We start from the raw sequence: 24,189 nt of genomic DNA on the forward strand, positions 1-24,189 counted from the left end.
AACTGATTGTGGGTCCGGACCAACTGTTGTATAAATGAAGTGAAATCTAACCGTTTTGACCCGAAAAAACCAGCAGCGTAATATCTTTGCTGGAACCTAAAAAAAAGACGAAAAAATCTCCATGCTTTTTCACGAATATGACGAACAAAAAATTATTTAGAAATCACTAAGGGCACAAAAATTAAAGAAATTTATATTTTAACGTAGCAAGTTTATAAATTTCTAGCCAAAACTTCATATAATATTTCGAATCCCTTTTTAGTAGAGGGGGAGTTCTCTGGGGAAGAGAATTTTTTTCAAAATTAAAGTCTCTGCTTTGTTATCCCTAATATCTATTCTTGAGAAGTATTTACTTAAATAATATAAGTATTTATTGCAAATGTAGGCAGATTTTTTTTCAATATGGGATTCAGGGCAGGGGGGGGGGTCAACTCTTCAAATCCCCTTGAAATGGTAGTTTTCGGTAGTCTTCTTTCTATTCATTTGACACTTGTTACGAAGCTATCTGATCAAGCTCTCTCAGAGGGGAGGGTAGAAGGTTTCAACCCTCTCCCTTTTGCAAGCCCAATTTATGCCAAAATTATAAAACTTTGCAGCCTTCGGAAATATCTTACTTTTTTCTGGGTAAAAACATCCCTTTTTGAAGGCTTCGAAAATAATTCTAATGCCCCCCCCCCCCTAGAAAAAAAAACTACGTGTCCATTGTTGTCTCCGTTAAAAGCTTTCTCTCCTTTATTCAAGGTTTCGGCCGATAATCTTCTCTGATTCTTATGCAAATGACTATTTCTCAACTTACAATCAGAATTCAAGAGCTTTTTCTGTCAGCGAAAAACATGAAAAATGAGAATCTCTTTTGATCGATAATGTTCTTTCGAAATAATTTGAAGAAAACGTTTCGAAATACAAAAGTGTATCTGGAAGGACATCTCATTAGAAACACAGAACGACACTAGCAAGTAAAGAGTTCTAATTGCTGTCTCGTGTGCAGTGCTGGTCTCTAAAGATGGGGTAGGGGCACCAGTTCAAGAAAAGGTAAGGGGAAAGGATTTTTTCGATTTATTTAAACAAAGATACCAAAATATGTAATCTTCAAAATCTAGGAGGGCAATTGTCCCCGTTAAATTTGGGCTCTTGGGTGGACCAGAGGGAAAATCAATTTAGGTGCAGAACGAACAAGTTTTAGAGTTGTGTTCACAAACACAAAATTTTACGAGTAGTTTTATATAGCTTGGATTTTAAAAGAGTTTAAATTTTGGAGAATTTTTTATGAGAGGGATACCAGAATTTTTTTTTATTATTTTAACTAAAGTTTTGGTCTAATTTCCTTCACTACAGTATGGCGCGTCAAATTATTTTCGGGAAGGTTGGGGCTAAACTTATCTAATTGTAAAGGGGATTCCACAACAAAAAACGATCTAGCCCTATTGGTCTATATGTTGATATAACAATTTAGTCATCCTACAAGTTATCCTCGTAATATACTTCCCATCTCGTTGGGAGAAAAGTATATAGACAAAATCTAATGAGTATACCAAACAGACCGTGGTAACGAACTGTCAATAAGCAGCGACGCGGCCAAATATTAACCGAAACTCTAAAAAACATAATTTTGATATCAATAGATATCAAAAGAATGGGCTTGTTATACAGATTCCATATATATAAGGTTCATTAAGTTTACTGTGACCCATCAAAGGTTACGACCCTGAGAAAATTTGCCGGATTTTCAAAAAAGGAGGGAAACACCCCCTAAAGTCAAGAAATTTTAATAAAAACTATGCCATCAGATTCAGTATATCAGATAACCCTACTGTAGAGGTTTCAAGCCCCTATCTGCAAAAACGTGGATCTTGTATTTTTTGCCAGAAGAAAGATCACGGATGTGTGTTTATTTGTTTTTTTTCTCCCAGTGGGGGGGAGGTCGTGTCGAGCCAATGATACTGGAACATTAGAAGAGGGCTCATTCGAACAGAAATTAAAAGTTCTAGTTCCCTTTTTAGTGACCAAAAAGATAAGAGATCAACTACCCTCCGTCCTACGTCCCTTTTCCCCAAAATAATCCCATCGAAATTGCGAGATAGCAATTTTGTTCAGCATAGTTGAAAGGTTCAAAAACTATGCCTTTGGAGATAACCTGCCCCCCGCAGTTCCTGGGGATAGGTCTTTAAGTTGTGAATTTTGACCATTGGTTACATATAGTGTTTGTTATTGGGAAGTATAAATAAATATTTTTTGTGGGGGGGGGGAGGGGCGATTTTATGCCTAGGGTGGGTTTTCATGGGGAGAAATTCCGTGGTGATGGGAAATTCCGGGGGTGAACTATCCAGGGGAAGTTTTACGCTTGGGAGATTTGACAAAATTCCTAAACGATTTTTTTTTATGTATCTTACTTTCTCTTTGCCAATTCAATTCTGCAGATGGAGATGTTTCGGGTGATTTGTCCGTGAGAAATTTTCAGCGGGTTTGGATTTCTGGGGGAAATTTTCAAGGAAAGGGGATTTCTGGATTGATCGGAATAACAGGGGATTTTTTATCGTGATTGAGCCAGATTTGCGGTGTTATTTGAACATTGATCCGATATTAAACTTAAAAAATAAGTTTTTTTTCAACTGAAAGTAAGGAGCAACAGTAAAAATCAGAACGAACAGAAGTTATTTCGTATATGAATGGGTTGCCCTCTTCTCAATACTTTGATCTTTACGCTAAAGTTTGAGTGTTTGTCCCAATGTTTTTAAGAACGACTCCTGAAACACAAGGGGCGTTTAATTAGACTAGGAAGCTTTTCTAAGTGATAAAAACTTTAGCGTGGAAAGCTAGGTATTGAGGAGGGGGTGTGACCCATTCATTTCCGGAATAATTTCTGTTAGTTTTGAATTTTAATTTTGCTCCTTATTTTCAGTTGAAAAAACTTGTTTTTCTTATTTAATAATGACACAATGTGCCGTGAAACTTAGTGTAAGTCAAGCTTTAGCAGTCACAAATAAATGGGATGTCCTCTCCTCAACGCTTTGCTCTTTACGCTAAAGTTTAACTCTGTCTCACAACTTTATTTTTTTAAACAATAAAAAAAAATTTAGCGTAAAGAGCGAGGCGTTGAGTAGGGGACAGCCCCTTTCATATGCGGAATAATTTCTGTTCGTTTTAAGTTTTAATGTCGCTCCTTATTTTCAGTTAGAAAACTTGTTTTTTTATTTAATAAGTATCAAGGAGTCAATACAACTTGCTCCAAAATTGAATAGCCATAATTTACAAAGAAGCAACCCAAAGTAACTTATTATATAAATATACTGTATTCCAGTTTGGCGTTTTATAGACAAAGCTGAAAGCATATCATCCAATGAAACTGCGAGAAAACTTCTTTTTGCAATGCAGCAAAGGAAAGCAAGGTTTCCAATTGTCTGACTCATTTAGCACTTTTTTCTATATTAGAAAGTTATCAAGGGAGTTAGCCGACGTTATTCCCTAATAGAACAGATTCACTGCGCTACGGAACTACGGAAAACTAGTTACAAAGCTAAAACCATCCTTATCAGATTCAATGCCTGAAAATTATGATTATTTAACTGCGTCTCTTTGCAATGCAGTATCATCACGCTGACTGTTCACTCTATGGTATACACTTAATGATAGAAACCATCGTTTTGAATCATAGCTTTCTTTACTTCTGGCTTCCTAAGAAATATTCTAGCTCTTCACCACCCCACCCCCCCCCCCCGAATAAAGATAAAAGTGAATACTTCTTTAGCCTTAAATAAAAGTTCAAATAGGGATAAATCCTTTTGATAGACCATGAAAATTCAATAAAATATTGGATATTTCGGTCACATGTGCAGTGACCGCCATCAGCAGAAATACTCGGCTGACGATAGTCACTGCACATGTGACGGAAATATCTAGGGCTTTTTTTGAGAATTTTCATGGTCTATTAGAAAGATGTATCCCTTTTTGAACTTTATTTATCGTTATGAAATCTTCAAGTTTGGAATTTTGCTTTAAAACCGAGAGAAATAGAGTCTTGATGTTGCAGTAATCTCACTTTCAAATTCCGATTAGTGCGTCCCACATATGAGCTTCCGCAAGTAGGCTACATGGGATCTGATAGAATCCACTCTGCTGCCCCAATAAAGTTTGATCCTTCCCTGAATTTAGAAATGTTTAGTATGTCTGCTGGTGACGGTCATTGCACATGTTAAGAAATATCCAGTATTTTTGCGAATATTCACTGTCTATTAAAAAGGATTTATTCCTATTTGAACTTTTATTTATCATCATGGAAAGGCCACCCTTGACGTGAAAAGCTACTAACATTCGTTCTTTTTGAATTTTCCTTTCTCCTTAACGCAAATAATTTAAAAAGCAAGACCGTGATTTTGGCTTTCTGTTGGGTTAATCTCTAAATTAACTACGCTGAACAAAATGGCTATTTGAAAATTTTGATATTGTTTTTTCCTCTTTAAATAATATATTTAATTTTATTGCTTTATTCATCTACTCTTAAACTATAAAAAAGTTTCTTTCAACTCCATAACCACGAATCTATAAAAAAAAATTATGATTTTTTTTTCCTATTACATATTTTCTGATTCTATTCCTCTGTCCAATGGAATATTAAAACTGGATCAAAGAAATTATCATTTTCAAGGGCCCAAAAAAGGCTTAAAACTGAATTTGCAAGCAAAGCGATTATATTCAGAAAGAGCATAAAAAATGGCATCTAGTTGTAGGTTTACTTTATTTGTAGGTCAATTATATGAACTGCTCAATATTTGCCGCTTTTCTTATCACAATGGACATTTTTTTTTCCTTTCATCAGCTTCTTTTTGTGTCTGAATAACATACTGGGCATCATATTTTAGTTTCTACAAACGAATTCCATCCTTGAATAGATATGTAAAGTTAAATAGATTTCTTTCATGCCTGAAATAGCTTATTCTAACAATGGATAGTATAATAAAATTAGAAAATATTTTTTTTATATATAAGAAACTGCGATCTGAAGAATAAAACATTCAGTGGAGAAAGAATAAGCTGAAAAAGGGGGAATTTTTCATCGCAAGTGTCTCCATAAAGATTATGAGCATCAAAGTTAAAGGGGATGTTAAAGGGGATCCAGGTTATCAAAAGTGCGTATCCGTAGTATCTTAAGAGCTGCTAAGGGCATTTACATTATATTTTCATTGCCACGACTACTACTACTACTAGTGCGACTGCACCTGCACCTGCAACTAATTCGACGCGACTGCTTTTATATGTGACTTTGCTTACTATGCGGCGTTGAAGTACTAGAAAAGAATATTGTATCTTTATTTTGGATTATCATTTGCCATTAACTTCAAACAACTTTTCAATTTTTTCTGAGGTCTTTTTCCTTTATTTTTTTGTATGTTTCCAGTTACTTTATTCCTATTTGAATTCTCTACACAAACTTTACCCTTTTGTATTCGAACAATTATTACCTACCTCTTAGAAAACCAAGGCTTTGGATTTATAATAATCGGAATTCTTTTTAATTTCACTCATAAGAAATGCAGATGATTTTAATTTTTAAACTATAGTATCAATGTTTTCACTTTGCCCCCTAAAAGGTAATTTTTGATTCGTTTAGGATAGAGATCTTAATAACTTCGTAGCTAATATACAGCTCAGGATCCTTAAATTGGGCTGAAGCTGAAATATTTGCATTAAAAAAAATCTTTATTTTATTATACTTGTGACTAAGATAAACATCCATAACTTTTAGAACAGTCATAAAGCAATCGAAATCCGCCCTTGAAGTGAAAAGCTACTAACATTCGTTCTTTTAGAATTTTCCCTTCTCCTTAACGCAAATAATTTAAAAAGCAAGACCGTGAATTTGGCTTTCTGTAGGGTTTATCTAAAAGACATAAATACATAAATACTAAATAAATACTAAATAAAAGACATAAATACTAGCTCCTATTCTTCATTAAATTACTTGAATTATTTTTTAAATACTCTTGGAGGCATCTAGAAGTTAAACCCTCTTATAACCAGTCTAGCAAGTTGACTAGGATGGACTGGGTACACTGCAACAAGTGCCTCAAGGCCCTGATTTCTAACAGAGATATTCGCCTCTACATAACTACATGCGGATGCATATTTTGTGACAAATGTAAGTTTTCTTTGGTGTTACAGCTTTGGAAATCATAGTGCAAGATTTCTTTTCTGAACTAGCTAGGCTACAATGGCAAAAGAGGGGTAGCATGGGCGCCCATAAGCTGAATTCCAGGGGGGGGCAAACCTTGTCTAATTGGCACTTTTAATGCTATATAATAGAAATCTCAGAACATAAATATAAAAATAAGGCAGCATCATTCAGCCAGGGGGGGGCGGGAGCCCCCCCATATGGGCGCCCATGAGGGGTAGACTGGCCTGTCTATAAAAGCATTAGGTAAATTTCTACCAAATCATATTATTGAGTTAGGAATAAAGTGAATACACCATTCAATGCCTTTTTTTATACTGATTACAAATATAATAATCATTTCTATCGGAAATGAATTTCAGCCCCCCTATATATGCCAATTCAGGGTTAGTTTAGGTTGTAGAAATATATACCCTGAATTGGCATATATAGGGGGGGGGGCTGAAATTCATTTCCAATAGAAATGATTAATATATTTGTAATCAGCATAAAAAAGGCATCAAGTGGTATATTCACTTTATGTGTAAGTCAATAATATGATTTGGTAGAAAATTACCTAGCTACTTTGGCTATCTTGGAAAGGGGTTAGGTTGGGAAAATGAAACTTTCAGGGATGGGTCTACAGGGTAAAGTATGTCCTGGGCAGGTATTTTGAAGTATCTTCCTCCACTCTTTCTCCCTCTAGAGGCTCCTGACCTTTGATGATCTTTAAAAACCTGTGTGATATCAAAGTGAAACCTTGTAAAATAGATGTTCTGCTTGAATGAAGTGCAACAAAATTGTTTTCAGCTTCACAATTTTGCTTAATCCCAATTTATAAGGTTTTAAAGATATGCAAATACATTTCTTAAATTTTGAAAAAAAACATTGATATGGGTTAAAATTCTACTCAAATAAAAGGAATTGCATTTTCAGAACTAAAGCCAGAAAAAAAAAACTGATACCTGAAAATTAATGTAAAATGTTGTTTTGTCAAAATTTCAATAGGTATAGACCTGTCATGTAGGCAGATTTCAGGACCCTCTAGAGGGAGAAGGAGTGGAGGTATGTACTTCAAAATACCCTCCCAGGACATACTTTAGCCTGTAGATCCATCCCTGAAAATTTCATTTCCCTAACATAATGTCTTTTCAACATAGCCAAAAATAGCTAAAGTAGAATTTTACCACAAAAATAATAATTCATTATATTCAGGAAGTTAAACATTAATTTGATCTTTGTGGTAGCTTCCAGTTTAATTATATTCCTGCAGGAAATTTGATTGATAATGTCAATTTTAAAAAGTTAATAAAATCAGTAATATTTCTAATATGCCCTAGGTTTAGATTTTGGCATTTGGGTTGTGGGCTAAGCACAGTGTAATTATTTAAGGGAACAGAAGTGATGCCCCATCCCTTTATATTCAGAAAAAAGCTAATATTTTAGGTTTGGGGCTCATCAGAAGGAAACACCTTAATAAAATGAAACTAATCATTAGGTTCATATTTTATATTCTTTTGAAATTTCACATTTGAATTTCTGACAGTGTGTTTCATCCCCCCTGATGGCCCTATATATAGCCATAAGATATTTACAAAACTAAAAGAAAACATCAAAACAATAAAATTTTTCACTTTATAATATGCAGCATTTTTCATTATTCATATTCCACATCATCACATTCACATAACTACATTAATCACATTCCATTATCACCTTTGATTGTTATCCAATTTCTTAAATCATTTCAGATAATATTTTATGCCTAATTTTATTATAATCACTGTGGCAAAACTGAATTTCATCAAGTAAAGATGAAAAAGAAAATTGCTATATATAGGAACATTAGAAGGAGGAAGGTGCATTGTCAAATCCAGCTAAGAAATTTTAAAAAAACATGAAATAAAGAATCTAATGCTAATACTTTTGTTTATTAAGATGTTTTCTTCTGAGTAGCTCCTAATCTAGAACATTACCAAAAAATAATGTTTAACAAAGCAGACAAGAACAGGGTTTGTCCTATATCTAGAAAGTTTGTCTTAAAATAATTTATCTTTATCCTCTATAATTTTGTTTTATTCCCTGTTTTAAGCATGTTTCCATTCCATTATCACCTTCCCTTGTTATCCACTTTCTTAGATCATTTCAGATAATATTTTACACATAATTGTATTGTAATCACTAGGGCAAAACTGAATTTCATACAGTAAAAATGAAAAAGAAAATAGCTATATATAGGAACATTAGAAGGAGGAAGGTGCATTGCCAGAAATGCAGCTAAGAAATTCAAAAAGCATAAAATAAAGAATCTAATGCTAATACTTTTGTTTATTAAGATGTTTTCTTCTGAGTAGCTCCTAATCTAGAACATTACCAAAAAATAATGTTTAACAAAGCAGAGAAGAACAGGGTTTGTCCTATATCTAGAAAGTTTGTTTTAAAATAATTTATCTTTAACCTCTATAATTTTGTTTTATTCCCTGTTTTAAGCATGTATCCATTCCATTATCACCTTCCCTTGTTATCCAATTTCTTAGATCATTTCAGATAATATTTTACACATAATTGTATTGTAATCACTAGGGCAAAACTGAATTTCATACAGTAAAAATGAAAAAGAAAATTGCTATTATTATTATTATTATTCATTTATTGCCCGTCAAAAAAAGGTACAAAAGGTACAGTAGACAGAGTAATCACTAAAGAAAACAAAAAAGAAAAAAAAGAAGAAAAAGAAGGACACAAAAACACATTAAAAATTCAACCACATGCCAAAAGAAAACTCTTCATTACATTAATACGAACAGTAACTATATGCATTACATTAATATAAAAAAACTATTATGAACAAATTATTGACCATGGATGATTAAACTTACTTTGAAAACGGGATAGAGATTTATTAATGCTAATATTAGGGTCAGATAGCTTATACAAATGAATAATTTTACAGTTTCTTGTCCAAGAGGGCAAATGTAGAAGATATTTAGCAAATCTGAAGAAGATTGATTGTAGGTGCTTTTTATCTGTAACAGTAAAGAATCTCCAGAAAAGAGCAATGTAAAGCAGATGAGGAAGGGCTGTGGCGTTGTAAATGGATGCTAGAATATAACGGTTGAAACGTAGTTTGCTTTTTACAATTACAGTGTAAGAAATGCTAATTTTACGCTCAACGTGAGAAATCAGCAAATGACGTGTGTGGCCTATAGATGTGCCAATTGGGAGGCCCAGGTATGTAATATGGTATGAGGGTTTAACAAGAGAACCGTCCATATTTATAAGAGAAGTAGAGGAATTTCGCCAATTGAAAAGGATAACTTCGGATTTCTCAGGATTAAAAGACAGACCGATTTTTGAATATTCATCTTTGAGGATTTCGAAATTCTGCTCAATGTGCTGGATCGTACGGCTGAGATTCAGGATGTCATCAGTATAACAAATAAGAGACATATCGATTCTCCCAAGAATGCATGAAGGAAGACACTTTGCCTGAACTTCCAGGACACTATTATTGAACAGGGTTGGGGGAGTGATAGCTCCCTGTCTAGTCCATTTCTTAACAAGGATGGGGTACTGAAGATTCACAAGCATATTCGAGGGAATCGAAGAGTTTGGCCTCACACGAGAATTAATGCAATTATATAGGGAAGGATGAAGAGCCAACTGCAGGGGAAAACGTGGTGGAAGTTTTAAACGCACTCTTAGATTCCTATATAAATCCCTGAGAACACGAACAACTGATGGGTTTACGCCTCGCCTTGCCATATGAAGAAGCATGGACAAATGAATTAAGGAATCGAATGCATGTTTAACGTCATGTCTGGTGAGGATCATACTTTCTCCCGAAGATTCAGCGTCGGCGAGGGCAGTAAAAACTCCTGTAAGAGCATGAGAACAGCCAAGATTAGCCTGAAAACCAAATTGATGTGGGGGACCGTAACATTTCTGTTTTAACTCATCAAGAAAAAGAAGCTTAAAAAGTTTGCATGTTATAGTAGAGATGGTGATGGGACGGAAAGAGGAACATTACAGCTCAGATTTCCTTTTTTTGGGAATTGGAGACAGACCACCAATGCAGAAATACGATGGAATAATACCTGTCACAAATATCAGTTGCATGAGAAGGCTGAGGTGATGCACCAATAGATAACTTCCATTAATGATGTGTAGAATGCTCACCTTATCTATCCCACAAGACACTTTCTTTTTAAGTTGGGAAATGGCGTTTATAACAGTGTCAGAAGTAACAACAAAATCAAGGTCAGGAGATTCATCAATGAATTTGCAGAGCTCATCACAAAATTGTGACTAAAACAGGATCAGACTCAGAAAATTCATTTGAACAATAGGATATCCACTCTGACAAAGAAATGTCATTTAGGTCTGGCAAATTGGAGGAGCTAGTATAAGGTAATACCTTCCACAGTAGATCAGGTGAATTCCTGACTTTCTTAGAGTAAAGTGTCTGCATTTTACATGGATGAAGGGCAAGTTCCTTAGCAAAACGTTTGTTTTATACTTTTCACAATTCCTTGACTATTCCTTGACGGGGCAAAGACAATTTCTCCATGTTTTGTATTAAAACTTAGCATGTTCACAAGCTTCAGACAGCACTAGATTTCCTGACAATCCAGGAACTTGGGTACCAACACATATTTTTTTAAGAGGAACTGCCCTTTTTTCAGCACACAAAAGTGCATGGCAGATTTCTGCAGAGTATATATCAAGAGTTAATCTAACCTCATTAATGTCTTTATTAGAAGACTTTTGCAGAAGATGAAATGGAACCCGGATCTTGTTTAGGATACTATCTGAAATTTCAATGTACTGAGATGTGTCAATTTTATTCCAATCGCGAGAAGTATACCACTTGTGCCGGTGAACAGTATAAACCTGTAACACTAGAATCTGAGAAGCTTCTCGTTTGAAACTAGAAGCAATAGGAAGATGGTCTGAAACTTGAAATTTGGAAACTACCTCAACACAAGGTATATCAAGGTTATATGACACAACATGGTCGAGGTTAGATGTGCAAGAGGAAGAATGAATGTAAGTAAACTGAGCAGATTATCACCTTCCATTGTTATCCACTTTCTTAGATCATTTCAGATAATATTTTACACATAATTGTATTGTAATCACTATGGCAAAACTGAATTTCATACAGTAAAAATGAAAAAGAAAATTGCTATATATGGGGACATTAGAGGGTGGGAGATGCATTGCCAGAAATGCAGCTAAGAAATTCAAAAAGCATAAAATAAAGAATCTAATGCTAATACTTTTGTTTATTAAGATGTTTTCTTCTGAGTAGCTCCTAATCTAGAACATTACCAAAAAATAATGTTTAACAAAGCAGACAAGAACAGGGTTTGTCCTATATCTAGAAAGTTTGTCTTAAAATAATTTATCTTTATCCTCTATAATTTTGTTTTATTCCCTGTTTTAAGCATGTTTCCATTCCATTATCACCTTCCATTGTTATCCAATTTCTTAAATCATTTCAGATAATATTTTAAACATAATTTTATTACAGACACTATGGCAAAACTGAATGTCATCAAGTAAAGATGAAAAAGAAAATTGCTATATATGGGAACATTAGAGGGTGGGAGATGCATTGATGGAAATGCAGCTAAGAAATTCAAAAAAAGCATAAAATGAAGAATCTAATGCTAATACTTTTGTTTATTAAGATGTTTTCTTCTGTTTAGCTCTTAATCTAGAACATTAGGCCTACCAAAAAATAATGTTTAACAAAGCAGACAAGAACAGGATTTGTCCTATAGCTAGAAAGTTTGTCTTAAAATAATTTAAGCAGACAAGCTCCCTATGGTAGCTCCCTACATTTTGATATTGTATTATTGAACTGTCATCAGAAGCAGGGTTGCCACCATGGTCAGTTCCTAAAGGGCTGCCATTGCCCAAATTTGCATGCTACACAGCAATTTTTGGTGCTACAGTCAAAAAATTTACTGTAATAGTTCTAAGATAGAACTATTTCAACTTTCATGCAGCAGGTGGCAACTCTAAGCACATGCTACAATGCTATACATAATGAAGTAGTGCTAAAGTAGCACTTTTGTGCTATAGGTGGCAACCCTGATCAGAAGTTGTATACTGTTAAGATTTGGAAGTGGTTGAAAAATGTCTCACAAATTTACATGACAATAAATTCAAAAAGCAACAAAAACAGTTTGAAAAAGTTGATGAATTAAGGAAAGCAACTTAAAGATTTTTCCATCTCTTTTGTATCTTGAAAAGTTTTTGAAACTATTTAAAAGTAGACTAGTTGCAGGAAAGCCTATTTTTGGCTCTATTTGAAAGGTAGGAAATATATAGGAAACTCATATTTCCTATCTGTCAGGGATTTTGACAAACAATTATTTTTGCAAGTGAAAAAGGTTTAGGTTATGCAGGGCTGGCCCTAGACGTTTTTTGGGGTAAGCAGACTATTCTTTGCCCCCTCCCCCTGGTAGACTGAAATATAATAATATGCCCTTAAATTAAGGTAGGTTATGCAGGGTTTCCTAGTAAAAAGTGTAACAATAAAAATAAATGAACTTTTATTGCATAGTATAATTCTAAATAAGTATTAAAATGGAATATGTCAATCAACAACAAGATGATCTATTAAAAATTGGGAGTTAAAATATGATTCACAATTTATCAGTTGAACATATTACTTATAAAACAATTCAACATACAGCTTTTTATAATGAAAAACAAATTTTTCTAGCTTTTATGTTTGAAAACTCATTGAGCAGTCCTTCTGTACTGAATTCACTTAGCGTGTCATTTTCAATGATCATGGATATAAGCCCACTCAGTCAATCTTGACTCAATGTAGATCTTAAGTAAGTTTTTATTAACTTTAACTTGGAGAAACTCCTTTCACCACTGGCAACTGATACTGGAAGCGATAATAGAATTCTAAGTGCAATAAAAAAGTTTGGGAACGTGTCCATACAACCATGTTTTTATATACAACAAAGCTTGAGCTGGGGAACTCTTAGAGGGCAGCATTTCTGTGAAAATTTTTAACTCCTCAAACAACTTGTCATCCTTCACATTGCAGTCTTCTCCTTCACTAAGAACGATTTGAAGATGTTTACAGGCCTTCTTCTTTATCTGTGAAATTCTGCAAGCTTTGAATGTCATTGAGAAATTTAAAACTTTCACTATGGCTTTCCATTAGCTCAGATCTCTCCTTTAGTGAGGATATTGAAGTTTCTAGCATGACAAAGAAGAAATTGACCTTAAATGAATGTTCTCCAGAATCTACAGTTTTATCTTCCCCATCATAAGAAAATTGTTTGTTTGTTTTTTCCTTTGGCGGACTGTGGTTTCTTTTTCAAACTCATGAACAATACCAATTTTTTCTGCAAGTTCATTAGCATTGGTGATCATGTTGCTTACTTCTTCATCAGATCTCATCTTGGTTAGAAATAATTGCACACTTTTTATTAGATCCATCAAACTTTGCAAATCATGTGTGACTTTTTGCAATGACTTACTCACCATATTTGTTTTGTGCAGGATCTTGTTCTATGCTACTAAACAGCATGGAAATTTGAAGGTTTGTAGTATCTTAACAAGTCCCAAGGCGGCCCAAATGCATTGAGTTTCTGGTCTTGAGAAGCTTCATATAATGCATCATGTACTTCTGCAATATGGTACCTCAAAGGCAACAAGGCCTCAATTCTACTCTCCCAAGGTGTGTGACAGAGTGGTTTTACTGTGAGATTTGAAACATTATTAAGCAAAATAATCTATCTGTAAGTAGAACTTGAAACAAAATTGAAGTTTTCTTGAATTGTGCTGAAACAGTCTACTGCAACATTGCAAGAGAGAGCAGCATTGCTATTTACAAGGCTCAGTGAGTGGTTTCCTCACTCACTGAGTGGTTTCCTCACAGTGAGTGGTTTCCTCCGGTGAGTCATTTAGTGGTTTCCACATGGTACATAAAAAGCCTGAGGATATAAACCACAAGTGGAGTTCTTCTGAACTCCAACATGCTTTGCTTTCATTGCAGAGTTTTAAACTATTTAGTTTTCTAAATTCAAGGAAGAATCCAACTTCATTGGGGCAACAAAGTAGGGTCTATCAGATCCCATGTACTTGCGAAAGCTCATGTGTGGGACACACTAACCAGAATTTGGAAATGAGATTGTTACAGCATGAAAATTCTGTTTCTTTGGCTTTAAAGCAAGATTCTAAGTCTGAAGATTGTACTTCAGCCCTTTCAGAACATATTTTCAATTTTCCAGACCATTTTCTTTTGTTTGATAATGTCTCTTTGATTTCTAAGAAATCAGGTTTAAAGCAAAATTTTTGTAAAACTCTTGAAATAAAGAAAATCTTATTCAAGAACATTGCTTTGAATTGGGACACAGGTGAATTTGGGCTAAATTCTATCTATGATAATTTATTAAAATCTGACCAAGTAAAGTTCAATTCACCCAATGTAGTTGACCTCTGTCCAAATCCAAGAAGGCCAAGGAGGCTAGCTTCTGCCTTTGCTTTGAAAAGAATCAGAGAACTAAACAATATGTAGTTTTATTTGATTTTGTATATAAACTTTTGTTTTAAATTGTTTTAGTTTAGTTTTACTGCTGATGACAGTCACTGCATATATGACCAAAATATCTGTTATTTTTGGGAATTCCTATCACTGTTGTCATCATCACTGTCTATTAAAAGGATTTTATCCCTATTTGAACTTTTATTTTTCATCCAATGTAAAGTCACCCCCCCCCCACATCAAATTCTCTCCAGACAATTCCTTCCTTGCTGATAATCCCCCCCCCCTCTCTGTAAAATTGCTTGTGGATGATTCACCCTGAAAAATTCTCCTTAGCATTTTTTCATTAGAATAAGACTTCAATCTATAATGGGTTTCTTGATCACTCCAGAAGTGCCCCCTTCCATGGAAATTATTTTCCAGAAAACAAAACGTGCGGAAAAAAGCCCCCAGATAATTCCCCCGGAACATCTTCATATAAAAATTTGCCAAAGAAAATGTAAGACAATTAAAAAGAATTTTGTAATTCTGTCAAAACCACCCAGTGTAATATTTCCCCTAGAATATTCACTCATCCGAAATTTCTCTCCCAAAGGAATATTCTCCCCTTAGAAATCCACCCCAATCTAAACCTCCCCCCTCACCCCAAAAAAATAAAAATGACTGTATACTCCCCAATAACAAATACTGTATGTAAATAATGGGCAAAATTCACAACTTCTAGTCCTTTCCCCGGGGACTGTGGCAGGTCATTTTACGCCTAAAGACATAGTTATTAGATTTTTCGACTATGCTGAACAAAATCGCTATCTCAAAATTTTGATCCAATTACTTTGGGGGAAAATGAGCGTGGGAGGGGGCCTATTTGCCCTCCAATGTTTGAGGGCACTTAAAAAGTGCACTAGAACTTCTAATTTCCGTTCGAATGAGCCCTTTCACGATATATTAGGACCACTGGGTCGATACAATTGCCCCTGGGAAAAAAAAAACAAATAAGCACACATCCGTGATCTTTCTTCTGGCAGAAAAAAAAATACAAAATTCCACATTTTTGCATATAGGAGCTTTAAATCTCTACAACAGGGTTATCTGACGGTTCGACTTTCATTAAGAGTCTATGACTTTAGGGGGTGTTTCCCCCCTTTTTCGAAAAAAGGCAAATATTCTCAGGCTTGTAACTTTTGATGGGTAACACTAAGCTTGATGAATAACACAAAACTTGATGAAATCAGCATAAAAATCCGATTCTTTGGATGTATCTATTGGTATCCGTTTTTTAGAGTTTTGGTTACTATTGAGCTGGGTCGCTCCTTACTTACAGTTCATTACCACGAACTGTTTGATGAGATTAAACCATTTTGGATTCAGTTTCCCAATTGCTATAAGATTCTTACATCATTCGTAGTCAAGAATTTTATTTTTAAGTTGAACAGAACACATACACTATACAGTTTCAGTTTGATTCCGAAATTGATAGCCAACAGATTATTGTGACACCATAAGTTTGTTGTGACAGCATTGTGACAGCATATTGTGACCCCGAAAATATGATTTATATAAAAAATTCGTATTTTATTACCTATCGGGGGGAGGGGATAGGGGGCTATCATTTCTAAATGATAATAAATCAATTTCTTTTTAATTGAAAGCAGGGATGCCAAAAAGGTAATAATTTTTTTCATTTAAAGCGGAGACGGAAAGAAAAGGATATCAAATTCCCTGGGAAACCATAGAAATCCTTTTATAGACCCAGGGCCCCCCATTGGTACTTTTTCATTGTCTTGGGTATTTTTGAATTTCTCATAGGCTACTGGCCTAATTTGGCTTTTGTGTGTGCTCCCTTTTAATTAGTTTTCTTGGATCTTATTGAATGGCATGGCGAATCTATTATTTCAACTTTTATGCAAGGGTTCTGAAACGTTCTGAGGGTTCTACCAGATTTCTGCTTCTCTTGATGAATAATGAAGAAGACCATCGCCCAGCCAGCGACTTGTGAAGTTTTTAACTCATGAATTGGCCCGAATCTTTTGTAAATTAAAGTTGGGATTTGAGAAAGACTGATGAAAACATTAATGTTTGCAGGCAACATTGGTCGCGCAGCCGGCGCGCCGCCGCTGCTTTTTTTGGCCCAGGCGTCCATGGTCTTCCCTTATCGACGCGGCGCCGGGGTCTAATCTTTACTATAATTTGTTTTCCTTTAGGGTAAAAAATCACATCTTGAACACAAGTGTGACCACTTTGTACTATTGCTAAAATCAGTTTTACAGTGCTTTTAGTAAATGATGTCATCATTTACTGATGACATTGACATTTACTGATGTCATCATTTTACAGTGTTTTTAGTAAATGATGCCATTTCAGACAATGCTAGAAACAAATTAAAGTCAACTCTTGAGTTCCATTTATATGCATCTCTTAATTATTGAGTTATAAACTACTCAATAATTGCTCATATGTTTACTTTTTACTTCTCATATATAAGAGAAAGTATTTGAACTAGGTGAATAAAAGTTGAAAGATTTCTCAAAATTTATATTTGGGTTTATCCCTGAAAGTTTCATTCACCTGGCTATTCCAATTCTAGAATTTGTGTGAAGGTATATGGTCTAACTACAATCCTTACCCCTTTGACTTGAAAATGATATGCTACCATTTATTCAAAATTTAAAGAAAGCTTGTCCAAGATGCAATTTGTTTCCATGCCAATGTAGGAAAACCAGAAACATGTCTAGATTTGCACCAAGAATAATAGTTTTGTATTGCCCTCAGGTGGGCAACTGTGTTGCCCTCAGGTGGCTTGGTGCTGCAGTGAGTTGTTAGTAGTAGCAGTTGTATATATTGGTAGTTATGATATTTTATGGAATATTGCCCCCTTCCCATTAAAGCCCTTCTATTTAGCTCATGTTATTTGAGTGAGTATAGTGAACTGGGTCTTAGCTTAAGTCACTTACCTCTAATTTTCAACAGTTTTCAAAACCCAATCATCTGCCTTCTTTCTTTTCTTACTGAAAGTCAGTATATTATTAAATTTTGAGTGAATTATTTGCTAATACAAAAATTCTATGAATAGCCCCTCAAGCCAGCAGTTCTTAGAATGCAGTCTGTACAAGCCTATTTCGTTGGATTTTTTGAAAAAAGTTTTTTTTCCAATAATCTTTTAAATTCTTTCAATATCCTTTTTTAATAATTAAAGACAAAAATATGACATTTGGGCCTATGCAGTCGTTTTTTTAAACCCTTGCCTAGAGTAAGTTTGGTATCCCTCCTCCCCCGGGTTTCAAGAAGGGCCTGCTGATTCTCTTGTGTAATTATAGATAGGCTTTAAACTTTACTCTATAGTGTATGTATCCAACAGCAGCAGTCTGCAGAATTACTGCTGCTTTTATAGATTTATTTATTGGCAATTTTTAATTCAGTTGGGTAACATTGTCTCATTCTGGATAAGCTTTAAACTTTACTCTATATTGTATATACCCAACAGCAGGAGTCTGCAGAGTTACTGCTGCTTGTATAGATTTAGTTATTAGCAATTTTTAATTCAGCTGGGTAACATTGTCTCATTCTGCTTATCTTATTCAGGATAAGCTTTAAAGTTTACTCTATATTGTATATACCCAACAGCATGAGTCTGCAGAGTTACTGCTGCTTGAATAGATTTAGGTATTGGCAATTTTTAATTCAGCTGGGTAATATTGTCTCATTCTGCTTATCTTATTCAGGATAAGCTTTAAACTTTACTCTATATTGTATGTATCCAACAGCAGAAGTCTGCAGAGTTACTGCTGCTTTTATAGATTTAGTTATTGGCAATTTTTAATTCAGTTGGGTAACATTGTCTCATTCTGCTTATCTTATTCAGGATAAGCTTTAAACTTTACTCTATATTGTATGTATCCAACAGCAGCAGTCTGCAGAGTTACTGCTGCTTGTATAGATTTAGTTATTGGTAATTTTTAATTCAGTTGGGTAACATTGTCTCATTCTGCTTATCTCATTCAGGATAAGCTTTAAACTTTACTCTATATTGTATGTAGCCTATCCAACAGCAGCAGTCTGCAGAGTTACTGCTGCTTGTATAGATTTAGTTATTAGAAATTTTTAATTCAGTTGGGTAACATTGTCTCATTCTGCTTATCTTATTCAGGATAAGCTTTAAACTTTACTCTATATTGTATGTATCCAACAGCAGCAGTCTGCAGAGTTACTGCTGCTTGTATAGATTTAGTTATTGGCAATTTTTAATTCAGTTGGGTAACATTGTCTCATCCTGGATAAGCTTTAAACTTTACTCTATATTGTATATACCCAACAGCATGAGTCTGCAGAGTTACTGCTGCTTGTATAGATTTAGTTATTAGCAATTTTTAATTCAGTTGGGTAACATTGTCTCATTCTGCTAATCTCATTCAGGATAAGCTTTAAAGTTTACTCTATATTGTATATACCCAACAGCAGCAGTCTGCAGAGTTACTGCTGCTTGTATAGATTTAGTTATTAGCAATTTTTAATTCAGTTGGGTAACATTGTCTCATTCTGCTTATCTCATTCAGGATAAGCTTTAAGCTTTCCTCTATATTGTATGTAGCCTATCCAACAGCAGCAGTCTGCAGAGTTACTGCTGCTTGTATAGATTTAGTTATTGGAAATTTCTAATTCAGTTGGGTAACATTGTTTCATTCTGCTTATCTTATTCAGGATAAGCTTTAAACTTTACTCTATATTGTATGTATCCAACAGCAGCAGTCTGCAAAGTTACTGCTGCTTGTATAGATTTAGTTATTGGCAATTTTTAATTCAGTTGGGTAACATTGTCTCATTCTGGATAAGCTTTAAACTTTACTCTATATTTTATATACCCAACAGCAGGAGTCTGCAGAGTTACTGCTGCTTGTATAGATTTAGTTATTAGCAATTTTTAATTCAGCTGGGTAACATTGTCTCATTCTGCTTATCATATTCAGGATAAGCTTTAAACTTTACTCTATATTGTATGTATCCAACTGCAGAAGTCTGCAGAGTTAATGCTGCTTTTATAGATTTAGTTATTGGCAATTTTTAATTCAGTTGGGTAACATTGTCTCATTCTTGATAAGATTTAAAGTTTACTCTATATTGTTTATACCCAACAGCAGGAGTCTGCAGAGTTACTGCTGCTTGTATAGATTTAGTTATTAGCAATTTTTAATTCAGATGGGTAACATTGTCTCATTCTGCTAATCTCATTCTGGATAAGCTTTAAAGTTTACTCTATATTGTACATACCCAACAGCATGAGTCTGCAGAGTTACTGCTGCTTTTATAGATTTAGTTATTGGCAATTTTTAATTCAGCTGTGTAACATTGTCTCATTCTGCTTATCAAATTCAGGATAGGCTTTAAGCTTTACTCTATAGTGTATGTACCCAACAGCAGCAGTCTGCAGAATTAATGCTGCTTTTATAGATTTATTTATTGGCAATTTTTAATTCAGTTGGGTAACATTTTCTCATTCTGGATAAGCTTTAAAGTTTACTCTATATTGTATATACCCAACAGCAGGAGTCTGCAGAGTTACTGCTGCTTGTATAGATTTAGTTATTAGCAATTTTTAATTCAGTTGGGTAACATTGTCTCATTCTGCTTATCTCATTCAGGATAAGCTTTAAACTTTACTCTATATTGTATATACCCAACAGCAGCAGTCTGCAGAGTTACTGCTGCTTGTATAGATTTAGTTATTAGCAATTTTTAATTCAGTTGGGTAACATTGTCTCATTCTGCTTATCTCATTCAGGATAAGCTTTAAGCTTTCCTCTATATTGTATGTAGCCTATCCAACAGCAGCAGTCTGCAGAGTTACTGCTGCTTGTATAGATTTAGTTATTGGAAATTTTTAATTCAGTTGGGTAACATTGTGTCATTCTGCTTATCTTATTCAGGATAAGCTTTAAACTTTACTCTATATTGTATGTATCCAACAGCAGCAGTCTGCAGAGTTACTGCTGCTTGTATAGATTTAGTTATTGGCAATTTTAATTAAGTTTGGTAACATTGTCTCATTCTGGATAAGCTTTAAAGTTTACTCTATATTGTATATACCCAACAGCAGGAGTCTGCAGAGTTACTGCTGCTTGTATAGATTTAGTTATTAGCAATTTTTAATTCAGTTGGGTAACATTGTCTCATTCTGCTTATCTTATTCAGGATAAGCTTTAAACTTTACTCTATATTGTATGTATCCAACAGCAGCAGTCTGCAGAGTTACTGCTGCTTTTATAGATTTAGTTATTGGCAATTTTTAATTCAGTTGGGTAAGATTGTCTCACTCTGCTTATCTTATTCAGGATAAGCTTTAAACTTTACTCTATATTGTATGTATCCAACAGCAGCAGTCTGCAGAGTTACTGCTGCTTGTATAGATTTAGTTATTAGCAATTTTTAATTCAGATGGGTAACATTGTCTCATTCTGCTTATCTTATTAAGGACAAGCTATAAACTATACTCTATATTGTATGTATCCAACAGCAGAAGTCTGCAGAGTTAATGCTGCTTTTATAGATTTAGTTATTGGCAATTTTTAATTCAGTTGGGTAACATTGTCTCATTCTGGATAAGCTTTAAAGTTTACTCTATATTGTATATACCCAACAGCAGGAGTCTGTAGAGTTACTGCTGCTTGAATAGATTTAGTTATTAGCAATTTTTAATTCAGTTGGGTAACATTGTCTCATTCTGCTTATCTTATTCAGGATAAGCTTTAAACTTTACTCTATATTGTATGTATCCAACAGCAGCAGTCTGCAGAGTTACTGCTGATTGTATAGATTTAGTTATTGGCAATTTTAATTCAGTTGGGTAACATTGTCTCATTCTGGATAAGCATTAAAGTTTACTCTATATTGTATATACCCAACAGCAGGAGTCTGCAGAGTTACTGCTGCTTGTATAGATTTAGTTATTAGCAATTTTTAATTCAGTTGGGTAACATTGTCTCATTCTGCTTATCTTATTCAGGATAAGCTTTAAACTTTACTCTATATTGTATGTATCCAACAGCAGCAGTCTGCAGAGTTACTGCTGATTGTATAGATTTAGGTATTAGCAATTTTTAATTCAGTTGGGTAACATTGTATCATTCTGCTTATCTTAGTCAGGATAAGCTTTAAACTTTACTCTATATTGTATGTATCCAACAGCAGCAGTCTGCAAAGTTACTGCTGCTTTTATAGATTTAGTTATTGGAAATTTTTAATTCAGTTGGGTAACATTGTCTCATTCTGCTTATCTTATTCAGGATAAGCTTTAAACTTTACTCTATATTGTATGTATCCAACAGCAGCAATCTGCAAAGTTACTGCTGCTTGTATAGATTTAGTTATTAGCAATTTTTAATTCAGCTGGGTAACATTGTCTCATTCTGCTTATCTTATGCAGGACAAGCTTTAAACTATACTCTATATTGTATGTATCCAACAGCAGCAGTCTGCAGAGTTACTGCTGCTTTTGTAGATTTAGTTATTGGCAATTTTTAATTCAGTTGGGTAACATTGTCTCATTCTGCTTATCTTATCAAACAGTTTGTGGTAACGAACTGTAAGTAAGGAGCGACCCGGCTCAATGGTAACCGAAACTTTAAAAAACGGGATTTTGATACCAATAGATACATCAAAAGAATCAGATTTTAATTCTGATTTCAAATATATAAGTTTCATCAAGTTTATTCTTACACATCACAAGTTAATTACCTGAGAAAAATTGGCTGATTTTTTGAAAAAAGGGGGAAAGACCCTCTAAAAGTTGTAGAACCTCAATGAAAATTGCATCATCAGATTCCGCATTTTAGAGAATAATGCTTCAGAGGTGTTCAAGCTCCTAGCTGCAAAAATGTGGAATTTTCCATCTTTTGCCAGAAGAAAGACCATGGATGCCTGTTTATTTGTTTGTTTTGTTTTTTGTTTTTGTTTTTTCCAGGGGTGATTGTATCGACCCAGTGGTCCTAGAATATCGTGAGAGGGCTCATTCGAACGGAAATTAAAAGTTCTAATGCCCTTTATAAGTGACCAAAAAAAATGGAGGGTAACTTGGCCCCCTGTCACGCTCATTTTTTCCCAAACTCACCTAATCAAAATTTTGAGATAGCCATTTTGTTCAGCATGGTCGAAAATATGATAAAAATGTCTTTTAGGATGACTTGATCCCCCAAAGTCCCCAGGGGGAGGGCTGAAAGTTATGAACTTTACTCAATGTTAACATATAGTATTGGTTATTGGGAAGTATACAGACTTTTTCAGAGGAGATTTTTTCTGGTAGGTGGGGGAAGGAGAGGGTCGGGGGCTATATGGAAGGATCTTTCCATGAAGGAAGTTTTCATGGGGGAAGGGACATTGCTATGAAGGGGGCGCCGGATTTCCCAGCATTATTAAAGAAAAAGATCAGGAATTAAATAAAAAAAAACAAGTTTTTCAACTGATCAACTGATTGTGATTAAGAGGTCATTTTTAAAGAACTGGAAAAAAAATTCGAACTATAGTTTAAAGAGCAGGGTATTGACTAGGGGGCGAACCCCCTAATATACGTGTTAAAAGTTTATGAATATAGAAGTTCGTTACGTAAGTTAATTCTAAGTTACGTATATTTATTACTAATAAAAACGTTCGTAAATAAAATTAAACAAGTTTCGAGAAAGCCATTTAACCAAATATAATATGCAAATTTTGTTTTAATTATTCATGTACGGTGAGCCAAAATCAAAACCTGCATTAATTCAAAAACGTTCAAAAATTAAATAAAAAAAACAAGTTTTTTTAACTGAAAGTAAGGAACGACGTTAAAACTTAAAACGAACAGAAATTATTATGTATATGAAGGGGGCTGTCCCCTCCTCAACGCCTCGCTCTTTACGCTAAAGTTTGACTTTCTCACAACTCTATTTTTTTAAACAATAAAAAAACTTTAGCGTAAAGAGCGAGGCGTTGAGGAGGGGACAGCCCCCTTCATATACATAATAATTTCTGTTCGTTTTAAGTTTTAACGTCGTTCCTTACTTTCAGTTAAAAAAACTTGTTTTTTTTATTTAATTCAGGATAAGCTTTAAACTTTACTCTATATTGTATGTATCCAACAGCAGCAGTCTGCAGAGTTACTGCTGCTTTTATAGATTTAGTTATTGGCAATTTTTAATTCAGTTGGGTAACATTGTCTCATTCTGGATAAGCTTTAAAGTTTACTCTATATTGTATATACCCAACAGCAGGAGTCTGCAGAGTTACTGCTGCTTGGATTTAGTTATTAGCACTTTTTAATTCAGTTGGGTAACATTGTCTCATTCTGCTTATCATATTCAGGATAAGCTTTAAACTTTAATCTATATTGTATGTATCCAACAGCAGGAGTCTGCAGAGCTACTGATGCTTGTATAGATTTAGTTATTGGCAATTTTAATTCAGTTGGGTAACATTGTCTCATTCTGGATAAGAATTAAAGTTTACTCTATATTTTATATACCCAACAGCAGGAGTCTGCAGAGCTACTACTGCTTGT

The 24,189-nt window shown here is 34.3% G+C and overlaps 1 protein-coding gene across 1 annotated transcript in view; it reads left to right on the plus strand.

Moving 5' to 3' along the window:
• Positions 1-5,910: 5,910 nt before the first annotated feature.
• Positions 5,911-24,189, plus strand: part of nenya (RING finger protein nenya) — a 92,513-nt gene continuing 74,234 nt past the window's right edge. Inside the window, exon 1 of the mRNA XM_089095309.1 lies at positions 5,911-6,133. Coding sequence (XP_088951435.1) covers positions 6,034-6,133 — 100 coding nt within the window. The 5' untranslated portion in view covers positions 5,911-6,033. The remainder of the gene's footprint in view (positions 6,134-24,189) is intronic.

The sequence above is a fragment of the Artemia sp. Qi Xiang Cuo genome, chromosome 10, assembly GCF_049724085.1.
Source record: "Artemia sp. Qi Xiang Cuo chromosome 10, ASM4972408v1, whole genome shotgun sequence".
NCBI classification, from domain to species: Eukaryota; Metazoa; Arthropoda; class Branchiopoda; order Anostraca; family Artemiidae; genus Artemia; species Artemia sp. Qi Xiang Cuo.